This window comes from Octodon degus, unplaced genomic scaffold, assembly GCF_000260255.1.
Source record: "Octodon degus isolate 3935 unplaced genomic scaffold, OctDeg1.0 scaffold00083, whole genome shotgun sequence".
NCBI lineage: Eukaryota > Metazoa > Chordata > Mammalia > Rodentia > Octodontidae > Octodon > Octodon degus.
In genome coordinates this window covers 6328122-6345158 of record NW_004524659.1, presented here as the reverse complement: position 1 = coordinate 6345158, position 17037 = coordinate 6328122, and the positions used below count along the sequence as shown (strand labels likewise).

The 17037-nt window shown below is 54.4% G+C and overlaps 1 protein-coding gene across 2 annotated transcripts; it reads left to right on the top strand.

Moving 5' to 3' along the window:
- Positions 1-2305: 2305 nt before the first annotated feature.
- On the top strand, positions 2306-16359 carry Lsr (lipolysis stimulated lipoprotein receptor). 2 transcript variants are annotated; one of them, XM_023721553.1, is made up of 10 exons: positions 2306-2516; positions 3628-3972; positions 9020-9139; positions 11681-11737; positions 12269-12415; positions 14837-15013; positions 15112-15171; positions 15269-15400; positions 15538-16132; positions 16223-16359. In XM_023721553.1, the coding sequence occupies exons 1-10, from the start codon at positions 2423-2425 to the stop codon at positions 16254-16256; spliced, it is 1761 nt and encodes a 586-aa protein (XP_023577321.1). In that variant the 5' UTR covers positions 2306-2422; the 3' UTR covers positions 16257-16359. The 2 variants fall into 2 exon arrangements, with proteins under 2 accessions (XP_023577321.1, XP_023577322.1); XM_023721554.1 differs by having other exon boundaries at positions 2333-2516; positions 15538-16128; positions 16219-16359.
- The last annotated feature ends 678 nt before the right edge of the window (positions 16360-17037 follow it).

Here is a 17037-nt window from a genome sequence, read left to right as displayed (position 1 = left end):
TTTTTTTTTGTGGAACTGGAGATTGAACTCAGGGCCTTGCACTTGCCAGGCAAGTGCTTATTCTACTGAGCCATCTCTCCAGCCCCTAAGAATGGATTTTTTAAACGATCCAGAGCATGGTGGCACACGCCTTTCTAATCCCAGGTATGTGGGAGGATGAGGCAGGAGGATTGCAAGTTTAAGAACAGCCTGAGCCTTTAGCAAGAAGGCAGGCTTCTTGAGTTTTTAATTAATTTGTGGTCCGATGCTGGGATTATGAATGACAGTGCTACACCTGCCCTGGGCTGGGCAGCCTAGATATAATATAAGGGAGGGAGAGTAGCTTGTGCCCTCCTGCTCCTCCCTTTTTGATCTTGCTGCTTTTGCTGTTTTCTGCTGCAATGAACAGCTGCCCTCCGCCATGTGCAACTGCCTTGGAACCAGCCAAGTATGGACAGAAACCTCCACGGACTGTGAGCAAAATAAACCTTTCCTTCTCTAATTCTGGGCGTCAGGTATTTTGTCTCAGCAACAAGAGAAAAATGACCAAGACACCCTAATACCAAAGCTAGATGAGGATATCGCTAGAAAAGATGCACACAGGCTAGTTTCCTTTCTAAACCTAGATACAAAAAGTCTCAACAAAACACGAACGACTTGAGTTTATTAGCATATTAAAGCAGCATCCATTATGGCCAAGTAGGATGCGGACAGGCAGTGACTCAAGGGTGCTTCCACATCGGCAAGAAACCAGTCAGTACTGAATCTGACATTTCCTTCATTCCTTAACAGAACAAAGGAAAAAGATCACGTGATTATCTTCACTGGTGAAAGGTAATTGGACAAAAATCTAAGGCCTTTGAATGATTTTTAAAAGCCTCAGAAAACTAACAAGAGGGCAAATTCCTCAACATGTGAGGGATATTTATGAATAGCCCACAACTAACATCATACTCAATATTGAAAGAAAGTTTTTAAGACCAGGAACAAGACGAGGATGATCACCTTCACCACAGCCATTAGACAAGAAAAGGAAATAAAAGTCATCCAAATTGCAAAAGAAAGGGTAAAACTATCTTTACTCCCACATGACATGAACGTATAGAAAACTGCAAAGAGCCGGTAGAGCAGTGGCGTGGGCTATGACCCTGAGGCGGTCTGAGAGGATGACTGAGAAACCAGGAGGAAGTCACTGAGGGTGAAGTTGAACCAGAGGGAGCACATGGACGCTCAGGCCACTGTTTTTGGTTTCTGATGAGACTGAGGCGCCATGACATTGTTTTGCGCGAAGAGACCAGTACAATACATGATGGAATAAAACAAGTCTGGACGCTGGTCCACCAGCCAGTGGCCCCTTTGCAACTTCTCTGTGGTCAAGTGCGGTTCCCCAGGATGCACATCCTCTCAGCGCCACCGGAGGGCAGCAGAGTCGCGTCCAACGCAGCGCAGGCTGCCGGCCACACCGCGCCGCGCCCGGCTCAGCGCAGGTGGCCAGTTCCCGGGATCTGGGCGCCCCTGCTCGGCCCCTTTAAGAGCCAGAGTTTCCGGAACTCTGGCCTGGGGCGAGGGATGCCCTGAGGCTGAACCAAGAGTTGGGAGTAGGGGGAAGTGGCGAAAACTTTCGCAATAAATTCTAACTCTGCACAGTCCGAGTCCCCTCAGGCGTCCCTAGGGGGTGCGGAGCTTTCCTTCCAGGAACTTGTCTTAACTCCTTACGCACAAGAAGCTCACTGCACCTTAGTGTAACCTAGCCGAGGAATCCCACGGAGTGCAGGGAAGCGGGCGCCGGGACTTAGCTCAGATTCGCCCCTCCCCGCGGGGCGCACCTAGGCGGGTCCATAGCCCGGGACGGGGGTGTGGGTGGGGAGGGAACAGGTGCGCGGCGGGGCCCGCCCACTCTCAACAGGTGAATCACGTCAAGTGCGTCTCTGTTCCCGAGAATTTCGGTCGGCTTGGCTGGGCTGAGGCTGGGACGAGTGGACGGGACCCGCGGCCGGCCGGCTCCCTCCTGGCGGGCCGGTCACTTGGTTCAGGCCGGGGGGGGGGGGTTGCAGGAGCTCACCTGGGTCGGCCCACTTCCGGGGAGGGAGGCCGAGGAGCCCCTCCCCACCGCCCACCCCAAGCCCAGCCCTTGGCTACCACCCCAGTGTACCTGGGCCGATCCATTGCCCGAGGCGCGCGGGGGGTGGGGGCCCGCAGGGTCTCCGTGCTCCCGCAAGTGTCCCTCCTCCCCCCCTCGACGGCGGAAAGCGTGCGCTCAGTCCACTTTGTTTCTGTTAGTTAAAACTCCTAGAGCGCAGCAGGTTGGGCTTGGAAAAGAACAAGGAACGGAAGTGGGAAGGGGAGGAGCGTGCACCCCCGCGGGCCTTGCAGCTCGCCGCGCCCCCTACTCTCCTGGTACTTGGGAAGGGACGCGCGGGCTGGACGCGCCCAGACGGCCGAGATGGCGCCGGCGGCCTCCCCGCGCTCGTGCGGCCCCGGCTCCCACCCGGCCGCGGTCGTCTTCCTGTGGCTCCTTCTCAGCACCTGGTGCACAGGTATGGGGTGCGGGTCGCGGGTGCTGCGCCGGCGGGGGACGCTGCAGAAGCGAGCTGGACACAGCTCTGAGCTGCCGGGGAGCTGGGGGACCCAGGGGCCCCCGTGTGGGGGGTCCGAGATGCGGGATCTGCGGGTTTGGGGAGGCTTCTGCGTGCCCAGGTCAGGGGATTCCCCCGCCTCTCCGCTCCCTCTGCCCAGTTGGGAGATAGCAGGAAGTGAAACTCGGCATTCATCACCTCTGGAGCTAGAGAAAATGGGGTTTCTTTGTGGGATGGGGGTGAAGCACTAGCCGATCACAGGAAAGTCCGGTATGGGTGGGGTCTTCGGCACACAGCGAGTGCCTGAAGTATTGGAGTAACGGGGAGAGGGCAGGAGTCTGGATCAGATATTTCCTTGGAAAAAGAGATGGGAAAGAGTTCCCAGGCTCGAGTGGATGAGAGACTGGGGACTCCACCCCCAACCCTGCCCATCTCCCGCGACTGCCCAGTGTCTGTGTGGAGCAGTCAGTGAGGTGGACTTGTGGACCTGAAACCATCTTTCGCTGGCAGGCGCCCATCTGGGCCCAGCGTGCTTTCTGGTGGGGCCTGGCACTGTGCTTTATGACCAGACACATTTGGGGACGCATTTAAGGTGGCTTTGGGATAGGCTAGAGGGGGGAGGCTGATGGAGATGTGTGTGGGGGTGGGGGGTGGGGTTCAGCCTCTCAGAGAGGAAGGGGTTTATTCAAACAATGAAATTTCACAAAAGCCCAACCAACTTGGATCCCTTGGAAACTCGTTTTGAATTGAGAGCCCAGGAGACAGTGGGCCTTTGGACTTCTGCATATGAGAGCTGCTTTGTCCCTTTCTGTGACAGGAAGAGAACCTCGGGGTTCAGGGGCTGGCTGGGGCTAGGAAAAGAGATGAACAGCACATTCTGGAAGTCTGGCCCTGCAGCCTCGCATCGGGCACTTTTCAGCCCCCTGGCTCTATAAAATGGGCATGATTATGGGAGCTGCCTCACCCATCCTGGGGATTAAGGAACAATGAGTGTGCTTCTGTCAACTTGGTGTGTTGCTCATTCGTGGTGATGTGACTTTCCGAGCTCAGCATCGGTCCCTCTTGCCTGCAGCGCCTGCCCGTGCCATCCAGGTGACCGTGTCCAACCCCTACCACGTAGTGATCCTGTTCCAGCCCGTCACCCTGCCCTGCTCCTACCAGATGACCTCGACCCTCACAGCCCCCATTGTGATCTGGAAGTACAAATCCTTCTGCCGGGACCGCATTGCTGACGCCTTCTCCCCAGCCAGTGTGGACAACCAGATCAATGCCCAGCTGGCAGCCGGCAATCCCGGCTACAACCCATATGTGGAGTGCCAGGATAGCGTGCGCACCGTCAGGGTCGTGGCTACGAAGCAGGGCAATGCTGTGACCCTGGGAGACTACTACCAGGGCCGGAGGATCACCATCACTGGAAGTATGTGGGGCGAGGTGGGGTGGGAGGGAGGCTGGTGCGCCCGGGGCGCAGCCCAGAGTCTGCCCCAGGAGTTCATGAGTACCATTGTCAGGAGGGACCAATTCAGGGAGGACTCCTTTCTCCCTTCCATGCGTTCCTTCATCACAGATTTATTGAGCACCTACTGTATACCAGGTGCTATTCTAAGCCCTGAGAACAGAGCTGGAAACCAAACTGGTAAATCACTTCCTGGAGCTCAGGTCCCAGTGAGGAAGATGAATACAATATATAGATTATTGGGTGCTTCCAGATAAAGCAGACAGGGTGATGGAGGGAGACGCAGCGGATTATTTTGTAATGACACTAATAGTTCCTGCCGTAAGTAGAGTTGATAGAAAAGACTATTGATGAAGCACTCCCAAGTGCCAGGCTCTACGTCAGCTGCACCCACCCAGACGAATATATTTGGACCACACAGTCATTGGAGTGAGTTGTTTGCCTCATTGTTACTTCACAGAAGCCGAGTGAGATCAGATGACCTGCCTAGGGCCATACCTGGTTTGAGCTGGGTTCCAACTCAGCCCCTTTGGGCTTCATCCCCACCCCTATAGCCTGTGTTCGCCCAGGGAACAAAGAGGAGGTGACAAGAGTGAATTAAAGGGACATGTGATTTTTTTTTTTCCTCTCCTAGTACTGGGGATTGACCCAGGGCCTTGGCACTGAGATACACACCCAACCTTTATTTCTTCTTTTATTTTTTGAGATAGGGTCTTGCTAAGTTTCCCAGGCTGTGTTTGAACTTTCAAGCCTCCTGCCTCAGCCTCCTAGAGTGCTAGGATTACCGGTATGAGCCACTACACTCAGTGGTGCCAAGTGTTTTTGTAGGTGCTGGGGACAGAGTGGTGATCAGAACAGCCGAAGTCCCTGCCTCAGGAGATTGCACTCTAACTTAGGATGGCAGTGTATAAGCATGTTTAGAAAGAGTAAGAGAATTTCAGGCAAAGCTAAGCAGTGAAAAGAAGATAGTGTCAGATGAGTGCTGTGTGCAGTGACTTGGACGTGCCCACCGTGTGACCACTGTCAGCATGATCTGAGGCTAGACTGGGACTGGGCCCTGGAGAATCCAGAAGGCAGAGGGGGCGGGTATGGTGGCAGTTGGGGAGGGGGCAAGGGCTCACACACATAATGAGTGTGTCCTTCCACTGCTTACAGAAAGACACGATGCTGGTCCTGGGCATTGGGGAAGAATGGAGAGGGGGTCCCTGAGAGACTGGGTTTTGACTCACACTTCTGACTTTGTCAGGCCCCAGATTAAAGGCAGGGGCTGCAGGGACAGAGTCCATCAGCCCTGTTTTTTTTGGGGGGGACCAGCTCAGCCCAAAGCATCTTGCGATTCCTGAGGCATCTTGGGAGTTATGCTGTGCCAGCCTGGATTGAGCCTGACTGTGTGAGGACAGCCACATAGAGAGAGTACCCCTGGAATCTGGGCTCCTCTAGTGGACACAAAACCCCAGAGCCCCCCTCAGGCTCTATCCAAGGGAGACCTTTGTGTCCAGAGACCTTAGAGGCCTAGCTCTTTCACACAGCTTTGACATGAGCCACATTGGCTACAGGCCGTGGTAGGTAACTGGTGTTGTGACCATGTCCTTGCAGAGCTCCAGTGCCAAGGCAGCCTTCTGCAATTGCACTGTGGCGGGGCAGGGCAAGGAGAGCTTCTCTGTGGTGTCCCTGGGCTTACAAGGCAAGCTGGGGGTGTCCCTCCACCCAGGCGGATCGTGCCCCCTATCTTTGGTTGCAGTGTGGGGCATCTGCCTCTAAGGCCTCTGTTCTTTCCACCTCAGGCTGCTTGGGGCCGTGTACTGCCTGCTGTCAGCAGGACTAGAACAGAGAGCCCTTGGGGCCTTGGAAATCACAAGGCCACCCTTGCTACGTGTAGATGGGGAAGCAGAGGCCAGAGTGGAGGAGGAGGCCTGCTGTGTTCTTTCTGGAGACTGGCATCTTTTCCCTGCACCTGAAACAATTGAAACCATGCCGAGCCACTGTGACCAGGAACAGGGTCCACCCTGCAGGAAGGAAGTAGGTTGAAGCCTTAGGATTGATCAGAAGAATCCGGAAAACCATATTTCTTGTGGATTTTGAAAACATGCCGTCCAAACAAAATACATCAAGGCCCCGCCAGATCAGTCCCTGGAGATGCCAGGTTTCAGCTTCTAGCCTCTATAATTGTTTGCCACAGCGGGGGTTCATCCCCACCTCTTCAGCCCTGGGGAGGGCCCAGCTCTTGCTTTCTGGTGTCAGGAATACATGATTAGAATCTCGGTGGACCACTGCCTCAGGCCTTTCAGGGACAGGCTGCGTGGCGTTCCCCAGCCAGGCCAGTTCCATAGTTTCTTGGCCACTTTCTTCCCCATTGAGCAGCTCCTATTGAACTGTTTGACCTGATCCTGTGGACCCAAACCCTCCTGCAAGCTAGCTCAGCGTGAGCGGTAGCCGGAAGTGCCGTAGACCATAGCACGTGGCAGCCACCACTGATTCTCCAAGATCTGGATAGAAATGACGGCCCAAAGGGCATGGAAGGAAAACCTATGTATTTAGGAAAACCTGGTTTACAGTTTGTGAAGATCAGTGAAAAGAGTGGATTCATGCAGAGGGGCCTGCTTAGCATGTAGCAGTGGCTTAATAAATGGGGGCTAAATGCCTGGCTGTAGCAGGGAGGCACAGCTGCCATTCTGCCACGTATGACCTGAAGGTGACCTCCTGATTTACTGCACGGCTCTCCCTCCCTGCCTGGCGCTTGGTCCCTTTCTACTCCATTTGCTCCATACGGCTTATCACTGTCCGATACGTCCTGTGGTTGGTTTCTGTCTCTCCTCCATACTCAGAATAAGAGCTCCAGGGTGAGTCCTCCGTGGCAGAAATCTTGGTCTCGCCGCCTCTTTACTTTATACTCTTAATTATAGTGGACCTCGATAAGCTTGTGTTTTTGTAGTTTGCAAACTGCATTTTAAAAACATTTCAAAGACCATCATAAACTCATTACAAAAATAACAAAACTTTTTCTGCCAGGTGTGGTGGCACACGCCTGTTTTCCCAGCACAAGCGGACGCAGGAGGATCACCATGAGTTCAGGGCCAGCTTGGGCTACAGAGTGAGTTCAAGGCCAGCCTGAACTGTGTAGAGAGACTTTGTTTCAAAAAATCAAAAATAAGTGAATATGTGTAGTGAAACTGTGTTTCAAAAAACCAAAATTAACAAGTAAATACTTTTTATGAAATGTAACCATATTTCCAGCCCCTCCTCAAGCCTTTAATGAGAAGAGTGGCATTGTTTCCTGTGCCTGTAAATCTCTTCACTTCTGGCTGCGTAGAAGAAGCTGGATTCTCAAGGCTTCTTTGATCTGTTGCGGTGTCACGTACGCTGTGGAAAAGGCCACAGTATACTTAAGGGAAAAGACGTGATGTCTCAGTATCATTATGAAAGTGACCCCAATCTTAGGAATCCCCTGACGGGGTCTGGGGGAACCCAGAAGGACACAGACCAGACAACCGTGCTTTTCCATCCACCACCTGCCTCACATGCCACCTGGAGCATAGGACACATTTGGTTTTCATTGAATGTTGGCTAAATCCTTCGAGTGTCTGTCTGTACGCAGAATGCTGGAGCAGACAGCAGGAGAAAAGGAAGGTCAGCATGAGAGGAGAAGGGCCTGTTGCACATCCTGGGACCAGCCCCATCAGAGGCTGTCGTGACCTAGACCAGAGTTGGTGGACCTTTTAGAGCTTTCTCTATACAAACAGCCCTCAGTGGCACGCATGCCATGGGTTCACCACCACTGACCTAGACAGACTCATTTCTGGTACGTGAAGCCCCCTCTGTCAGCAGAGCAGAGACAAGCACTTGGGCAGGGAACTGTGCAAGGTAGGACAGCCACAGAACTTTCCCCCATGCTGTGGCTTAGGTACCAACAAAGAACCAGCCCAGAGAAGACACAGTGGGGGAAACAGAACCACCAGAGGGGAAGCTGAGGCAGGCCCAAGACCGGCATAAGTGCAGCGAGTGGAGAAGATAGTAGTTGGTGTGGGGACTTGTGGTCAGAGTGTCCCAAGGGCTCTGTGGGCCCAGGAAGACCTGTGAGCTCTGCTGGCATGCATGCTCCTCTCTAGCCTGTCCCTGTCCCCTGTGGGCCTGTGGCAGGGCTGCCAAGCAGGTGCCATGTCCTGTTCAATGGCTGAAGGAATTTAACTAATTAGGACCTGAGGAGTAGTTAGGAAACCGGATGTGCTTAAAAGACTTTCATTAGTGCCATAATTAACAGGTTCCTTGCCTAGGGCAGCTGCAGACCAGAGCGTCCCCAAGCCCTGTCCCCAAGCCCAGGGCCTGACCTGGAATGCAGGGATGGAAGGACAGGGGTGGGAACTGGGAGAGTCAGTCTCTCTCCCACACATCACACCCTCTCAGTGCCTGGGCATCTCCTCCTGAATGCAGTCTGGCCTAGTTAGCAGTGTCTTCTTCTCTGGCCCAGCCCCCTGATCTGTCCCAGGCTCGGTGCCTGTGTCGGGGGAGGTTTGGCCTTGGCTCTGAGGCCATTGGGAGGGTGTTCTGAGTTGAAAAATGCTGGCCCTAGAGTCAGTCTGTGCCAGCTCTGCCATCCGTGAACTGCAGGACTCGGGGTGGCTGAGGTAACCTCTCCTACAGAACTTTGGGAGGTAACCCACATTCGGTGTTTACAGTATACAAAGTAACGTGTCCTCCCCAGGCGTGGTGGCACCCTGTAATGCCAGTGCTCTGGAAGGCTGACAGAGGAGGTTTACACGTCCACCCCAGCCTAGACAACTTAGCAACTTAGGAAGACCCTGTCTCAAAACTTTAAAAAAGGCTGGGCATGCAGCTTGGTGCAAAGGCCCTGGGTTTAAAAACCAGTATAAAAAATAAATGCGTGCCAAAGGTGAGAATGGTTTAATTTTTGATTGATTCATTTGCAGTCCCTCCCCAGCTGGCCTGTGGCTGTGGGGTGGGGAGGCTCAGGCTCTGCAGGGGCCAGGTGGCCTCACACCTCTCTTCTGACCAGATGCTGACCTGACTTTCGAGCAGACGGCTTGGGGAGACAGCGGCGTGTACTACTGCTCTGTGGTCTCAGCCCAGGACCTCCAGGGGAACAATGAGGCCTACGCAGAGCTCATTGTGCTGGGTGAGTGGGGCTGGGCCCTGGGGAAGTGGGGGCAGCCCCTCTGTGCACTTCTGTGTCTGCCCTCCGTCCTCTGGCCCACTTGCTGGGCTCTGCTGCCTGCTTCGCTCTGCCCTGCGGCATGGCCAGTCACTTGGGCTTCTCTGCCCTGCACCCCAGGCAGGGACCCTACCCCCTGCAGTGTTTCAGGTCAGCCAGAGCCGAAATAAGAGTGGTGAGAAGCCAAAACTCTACTGCTTCTGGTTGTCTTTTTTTATGAGACACTAAGAGACGTGATCAGAGCCATCAGCAGTGTGGGGGGAGGGTTGATTGTGATTGTGTACACGGTTGCCCCTTACAATCCATGGAGTCAGTTCCAGGACACCGAAACACACAAGCTCCTTCTGTAAAATGACTCACACTACCTACCTGCATCCTCCTGCATACTGGAAATCTTCTGTGTTAAGCAGTGACCTAGTACTGCAGGTAACAGTGGGAAGGCGGTGTAAGCGACCTGCACTGTAGTGCTTAGGCAGTGATGGCAAGGAGGAAGATCCACCCCTGTTCTGTGAGGCCCACCCCCACCCCGGTATTCCTCATCTACCTGGGGCCTGAGGGCCACCTCTGTCACTGAGAGGAGGCTGGGTTCATCTTCTGCCACCTCCCTGCAGCCACAGGACACCCTAAGTGCCTTGCCAGAACAGCACCTTTGTACTCTGCCATGCTGGTGTGGCACTGTGTGATTTACACAAAGCATAGGTGTGCAAGCGCATCTAAAATGAAGCAGTGCCAGGGGCAGGGTGGGTGTCACCAGCAGCCTTGGTGTGGCTGGGGGCCTTTGTGCCCTGCCCGGAGGGGGCGCTGTCATGGGGTGCTCTGTGCAAAGATGCTGGGCACCGGGCAGAGTCCTCTGCGTGTGCAAAGCAGGTGAAGGGAACACAGCCCCAGGTTACCAGTGACCAGGAGCCTCAGGTGAAACCCACAGTTGGCACCAGTGGCTCTCAGGATTTCACCCCAGGATCTGTTTACGTTCTAAAACATTTGTGAGGCTCTTGGAGCTCACAAATGAGGTTCTGTTAAAAGTTTCTGTGGATTCTACCTACAGTTCTTTAATATGTTAGAAATTACACCTGGGATTGTTTTTGGTTTTGTTTTGTATTTGAGCCTGGTCTCACCAAATAGTCCATGCTGGCCTTGAACTCCTGTGGCCTAGGGTGGCCTCAGACTCCTGACCCACCTGCTTTGAGAAGCTGGGAACTTTTTAACACGAAAGCTGTACAAGTACACAATGCATTAGCCATCAGGGCAGTGATGTCACCCAGCCCCTGGAAACCCCCACTGCATACTGTGAGACAAAGAGAGGGAAAAAGGCAAACACTTGGCGCATTAGTCAGTATCAAAAAAAAAAAAAAAAAAATACATGACATAAATCAACTTTAATGAAGAAAGATTTATTTTAGCTCACAAATTGTGCGTTTGTAGGCCATGGTCAGCTGGCTCCATGGCCTTAGGCCTGCAGTGAGACAGAAGCATGGTGGCGGAAGGGCCTGGCAGAGGAAAGCTACAGCCCCTAGAGCAGCTGGGAGCTGGGTGCAGAAAGGGTCTAGGATCTGGGCACAGCTCTGGCCACGCCCCTGTGATTCACTCCCTTCAGCTGGGGCACGCCTGTCCTGCCTACCACCTCCCAGTGATACCATCCCACGTGACCTAGTCACTGATGCGTTAAAGCCCGGCTGACCCAGGCCCTTCCCGAAGCCTAGCGATCAAGCTGTGACCATGTGTGCCTTGGGACACATTTCCCATCCAAACCAGCAGCAGTACCATTCTGAAGTGGCTTTGTAGATAGGCAACGTTGGGAGGCCCGCTGATTGGCTCCTGCTCTGATACCTAGGGCATGTGATGCCACCAGACACCCTGGAGAGGGCTGTTGCCCTGGGGTGGGGAGGGTGAGTGTGTGTAGGCTTGTGTAATACAACACTGGTGGGGCACAGAGTTCTCCCTGTGGATGGGGCGGGGGAGGCAAAAACTGGGTTGGGAAGTGTGCATATCAGACAGTGCCTGAATAGACATTGGACCCTCCAGGGTTACAGAACCAGGACCACATTTGACTTGTATGGGCCATAGGTACTGCTGCCTTCCTGGGCCCTTTTTGCCATTTAAAGATATGTGTATATCTTTCTGACCGTTATAAAAAGAAGCCATTATTATATGCAGCATAATATTTCTTCAGATTGTAATACATCTTGATGGGCCGCAGGAGTACTGTGCCTGTGCTGCTGTCACCTGGGTGGGAACTCTGGGATGACAGGGCCCATGCAGGCGAGGAGGGCGCAGGGCCAGGCCTGGGGTAGCCCTCTGGACCGCAAGGGCTATGTGCGGGATTCCTGTGGGGCCAGAGAGTATGGGTGGATGATGGCAGGCTATCCGGGGTGGAGGGCAGGCCCCTCCCCTGGTGCCATGGAGCACACCTTGCCTTGGCCAGCTGGAGCTGGGCATTTTAGGGGTAGGGGTGGCCTGGGCTGGTTCTGGCCAGTGTAATTTCCTGTTTCTCTTTTGTCCCTCCAGGCAGGACCTCAGGGGTGACTGAGCTCTTACCTGGTTTTCAGGCGGGGCCCATGGAAGGTACGGGGGCTGAAGCCCTCCGTGATGGGGGCTTCTGGGAGCCCCAACATACTACTTCTGTCTCTTCCCACCCCCTAACCACTGCTCGCTGGGGGTCCCCATTAACCCGCCTCACTTTGGGACAGGTAGTGGCCTAGCTGTAGCTTGCGGGTGAACTGGGCCGGCTGAGGATGGGCTTGGGGTGTAGGCAGGGGCTCAAGTGACTGGTGCCTGCTGTTTTCTTCAGGGTTCGGGGCCTGGGCGATGGCTCTCTCCCCTCACTGGAGGCTGTAGTCTATCTTGCTCTGGCCATGCTGCCTCTTACTTTCTGCCTTGTCCATTTGAACCCAGGGAAGTCCCTCACTTGGGACAGGGTCATAGAGAGCTGGGCAACCCTCTGCCACTGCACCCTAGCCTCTGGCGCAGAGAGTCCAGCAAAAGCTGCAGGTTCCCTGAGGGTCTTTGCAAACAGGCCCCTTCGTCCAAGTGTCAGCTGCACTCTGCCTTGTGGAGCCTGCCCCCTCCCAGCTTAGGCCTGTCCTGTCTCTACAGACTGGCTCTTCGTGGTCGTGGTGTGCCTAGCTGCCTTCCTTGTCTTCCTCCTCCTGGGCATCTGCTGGTGTCAGTGCTGCCCGCATACCTGCTGCTGTTATGTCAGGTGCCCCTGCTGCCCGCAGAAGTGCTGCTGCCCAGAGGCTTGTAAGTACCCACATATCAGCTCTGCATGGGATACAACACATCTTCTTGCCCTGAGAAAACAGAGCAAGGAGTAAGTACCTGCTACTTTGCATTATTATTTACTTCAGCTTTTAATTTTGATTTTCTTGTAAGTATAATTTAATACACATGATAAAAGTAAAATGTCCCAGTAGTATGAGATTATTTACAGGAAATTGAAATGTCACTTAAAAATAAAATCGCAAGTGAAAAATGGTAAGTAATCAAAGTTAGTGGTACCATGTATTCTAGCAAATTCCCAAAGTAACACAAATAGGGCTGGCGAGATAGCTCAGTGGAATAAGCGTTTGCCTGGCAAGCTCAATGTCTTGAGTTCAATCCCCAGTCTCACAAAAAAGAAAAAACAAAATATAAATGCCAAAGTAACACAAATATGCTGCATGTTTTGTGTGGACCCTATGTTCAGGATCGTGTGTAGCACATCAGAGCAGGCACCTGTGGAAGATTAGGAGGAGGACCAGAGATGAAGGGGCTAAAGACAGCGAAGGAACAGAAGAAAGTTAAGCTGGGCATTGTGGCCCATGCTTGCAATCCCAGCTACTTGGGAGGCTGAGGCAAGTTCCAGGCCACCGGGGGCAACTTAGTGAAACTCAAAAATAAGAAGGGCTAGGAATGTAGCTTAGCACTCCTGGGTTCAACCCTAGTACCACAGGGAAGAAAAAAAGAAAAATAATCTCCCTCACCATGAAGAAAGTCTTCCTTTCCTCGCTGGCCTAGGCTACCACAGGGAAAAGAGCCGTTGCCAGTTCCCCACTGTCCTTCAGGATAGTGTCTGGGTAGACCTAGAGCACACACAGTCACAGGCCTGACAGGCAGGGGCAGGTGGAGCCCCGCTCACTGGGTGCCCAGCTTGCCAGCTGGCTCAGGCCCAGGGAGCGCTTTGCCCTCTTGGAGTGTTTCTCCCCCAGGAAGTGGGGCTCCTGACAGAGGAGCCCTACTGTTCAGGGCGAGTCTGGGAATTTGGGGTGACCTCAGGTGTGCAACCTTTAGCACAGGGTGGTAAGTAGTACGAGATTATTACATACCTTGCCTGCTAGCGGCTGCCCATTGCCACTGTCAGCATCAGTGATGACTGCAGGCCTGGGTGCAGATCAGGGACTGTCATAACTGCCATATGAGCTATGGGCATCGTTCCCTTCTCTCTGAGGTCTCATGGGAGACAGTGCCACTGTACACGCCAGCTCATGCTGTGGCTGCTGAACTCAGTGGCCAGCAATCTTTCCGAGCAGGCCTCACTGCTTTCTGCGCATGGTGCCGGCCATCCTGTTCCCTCCTTGTTTGAATAACCACTCTGGTTCAGGCAGTGAGCATTAGTCCATTTTACGGATTCCCCAATGGCTGCCACTAAGCAGTTAACTATTAAGAAAGAGTGTGGCCAGCAAGGCCCAAGTCTGTTTCCAGGCCTCACATATCCCAAGGCCACACCTCTCCATGCCAAGACCCTGTCACCCACCAAAAGCAACCCCCTTACTTCTGCTGCAGCAACAACCTCACACATAGGAAGCAGGCACTCCCACTGCTAATTAGGGCATGGGCAAGTCACCTGAGATAATGAAGGGCTTCTCCTAGGCAGGGCTGAATCCTAGACTTCTGCTTCTGAGCTAAATCAAAGCTGGGGGGAGGGGGACCTCAGGCTCTGGAGCCCCAAGGAGGAAGTAACTTTGCTGAAGGAGCAACCACTGGGACCTGGAAAAAGGATTTGCCCTTGAGCTATCAAGCCTAGAGCCTGGCAGGCTGGGTAGGAATAGGTGTGGCCAAGAGACGGAAACCTGAGAGGACTGATTTTGCTGCTTGGCACTGGCAGCTCAGTTAACTCCAAAGACCCTTGTGTACCTATTGGCATCTGGCTGGGAGGCAACCCAGTGGACGGGAGGGGCACCCACCACACATGACAGCCGAGTGGTCACGGCAGGCCCTAGACAACTCACTGTTCTAGAGCAGGGGCTTGGCCATCTAAGGAGAAACTTGGTTCCTGCTTGTGGTCACAGTGGTGGGCAGAATGTGGGCCACCACTTAGCTAGAAGTGTGGCTCTGCCCACTGTCAGCTAAATGCCTACAGAAGCATCTATTGATGAGGTGCCTGGAAAGTTGGAATTCCACATAAAACTTTGGACTGTCACATGTTGGTAAACCACTGTAATGTAAACATATTGACCCACAGATTGGGGTTGTGGGCTGCTATCGTGCACCCTATTCCTAAAGCCTTTGAGGAATCATGTAGGAGATAGGACTCAGGGAAGCTGATGTCCCCTGGCCTTGGTGGGGGGTCCTGAGGAAATGGAATGAGTGGTGAAGTATAGCCCTAGCTCTTTCCAGAGTGTAGTCATGGGCTAGGACAGCCTGGTGCCTAGATGCCTTCTCATGCCCACTGTGCCTTCCTAGTGTACGCTGCTGGCAAAGCAGCCACCTCAGGGGTGCCAAGCATCTACGCTCCCAGCACCTACGCTCATCTCTCCCCTGCCAAGACCCCACCACCACCACCAGCCATGATTCCCATGGGCCCAGTCTACAATGGCTACCCTGGAGGGTACCCTGGAGACTTTGACAGGAACAGCTCAGGTGAGGCCTGGGGAGAGCCTAAGTGGGCAGGGCTGGAAGGAAGAGTGGATGGGGGAGGGGTGCTGGGCAGCCACTGACAGCCAGTCAGTCTCTCCTAGTGGGCGGCCACAGCTCCCAAGTACCCCTGCTTCGAGACACGGACAGCAATTCAACCTCTGGTGAGAGTTTATCATTCCAAGGTTGGGCAGTAGGGGGGCAGGGTGAGTGAGTCAGCATCCTTCCTGCAAACCTGGTCACTTTTGCCTCTATCCCTAGAAGTTCGTAGTGGATACAGGATCCAGGCCAATCAGCAGGATGATTCCATGAGAGTCCTGTACTACATGGAGAAGGAGCTGGCCAACTTTGATCCCTCTCGTCCTGGTCCCCCCAATGGCCGTGTTGAGCGGGGTAAGCAGGAGACTTAGGGTCCAGTGGGAGATACATTTCCTTGATTCCTGGCTCGGAGATGCTTGCTGCAGATCTCAGAGATCTCTTGCCTACCCTTGGGCTCCTCTGAGCATCAGCGACATCCACCTTTCCTACAGCCATGAGTGAAGTCACTTCCCTCCATGAGGACGACTGGAGATCGAGACCTTCCCGGTGTCCTGCACTGAGCCCAATTCGGGATGAGTCCCCTCGGAGTCCCAGGAGATGGGAGCAGGAGCCCCCCACAGAGCGGGCAGGGAGTGGCCGGCCCCGAGCCCGCTCCGTGGATGCTCTGGATGACTTCACCCGGCCAGACTCTGCAGAATCAGGAAGGAGGTCTCCTGTAGGTAGTGGGAGAGGACGTACCCGTGCACCCCCTCGAAGCCGCAGCCGCGATGACCTCTACAACTCAGATGACTCGAGGGACTTCCCACACTCTCGAGGTCCCCACTACGATGATTTCAGGTGTAGGGACCGCCCTCCTGCTGACCCTAGATCCCGTTACCGGTCCCGGGACCCCCGGGATGATGGCTTCAGGTCCAAGGATCCCCAATATGATGGGCGGCTCCTAGAAGAGGCCTTGAGGAGAAAGGGGCCAGGGGAGAGGAGACCTTACAGGGAGGAAGAGGAAGAGGAGGCCTATTACCCTCCTGCGGCGCCGCCCCCGTACTCAGAGACTGAGTCTCAGGCCTCCAGGGAGCGGAAGCTCAAGAAGGTTAGTAAATAGCAGACCCCACTCAGCCAGCCCTCTCCGGCACTGCGAGCCTGCCCAGTTGACACCTTCCTTTCTTTTCTCTTGCAGAACTTGGCCCTCAGCCGGGAAAGTTTGGTCGTCTGAGCTCACCTTTTGTATGCAGCTTTTGTACTTAGTTTTTGGTACTGGGGATTGTACCCGCGCCCTTCGCACTGAGCTACGCCCCCTACCTTTTTTTTTTTTTAACTTTTTTAAAATTTTGAGACAGGGTCTCACTAAAGTTCAAGCAGGGTGCGAACTTCCAATCCTCCTGCCTCAGCCTCCCAGAGTGTTGGGATTACAGTCGTACACCACTACGCTGGGCTACTACTTTTTTTTAATGTGAGAGAATATTGAAGATCTTTCCCTCCTAAGTCTAATAAAATTGATAATCACAGAGTCTGTCTCGAGAGAAGCATTTGTGGCTGGGGGGAAGTGGGGGTCCGCAGTTACGGTTTATTTGGAGAATGCAATGCCACGTTCCGTTCTCCTATCCAGACCGGAGTCCCGGGTCAAGGAGGAAGAGCCGGACCCGCCCGCAGTTTGCCTGCTCCTCCGCAGGCCAGAAGTACGTGCCCCCGCGCAGCCTCCTCCTGGCCCTGCGTGCGCGCCCCGGCCCCGCCCCGACGTGCGCATGCGCCCCGCTCCGCCCTTCGCGCTTGTCACCGGGAGCGCGCATGCGCGCGCCTCTTCCATCCTACCCCTCCCCCTCGGCCCCGACCTACTTTCCTGTCTCCAGACCCCCGCCGCTTGTCAGGCCCCCGGCGTTCCACCCGGGCCAGTGTTCCAGCCGGCGCCGCCGAAAGGCGGCGGCGGCGGCGGCGGCGTCCTCGCTCGCTCCCCGCCGAGACCTCGGCCCGCGCGCGCCCGCCATCCGAGCCCGACA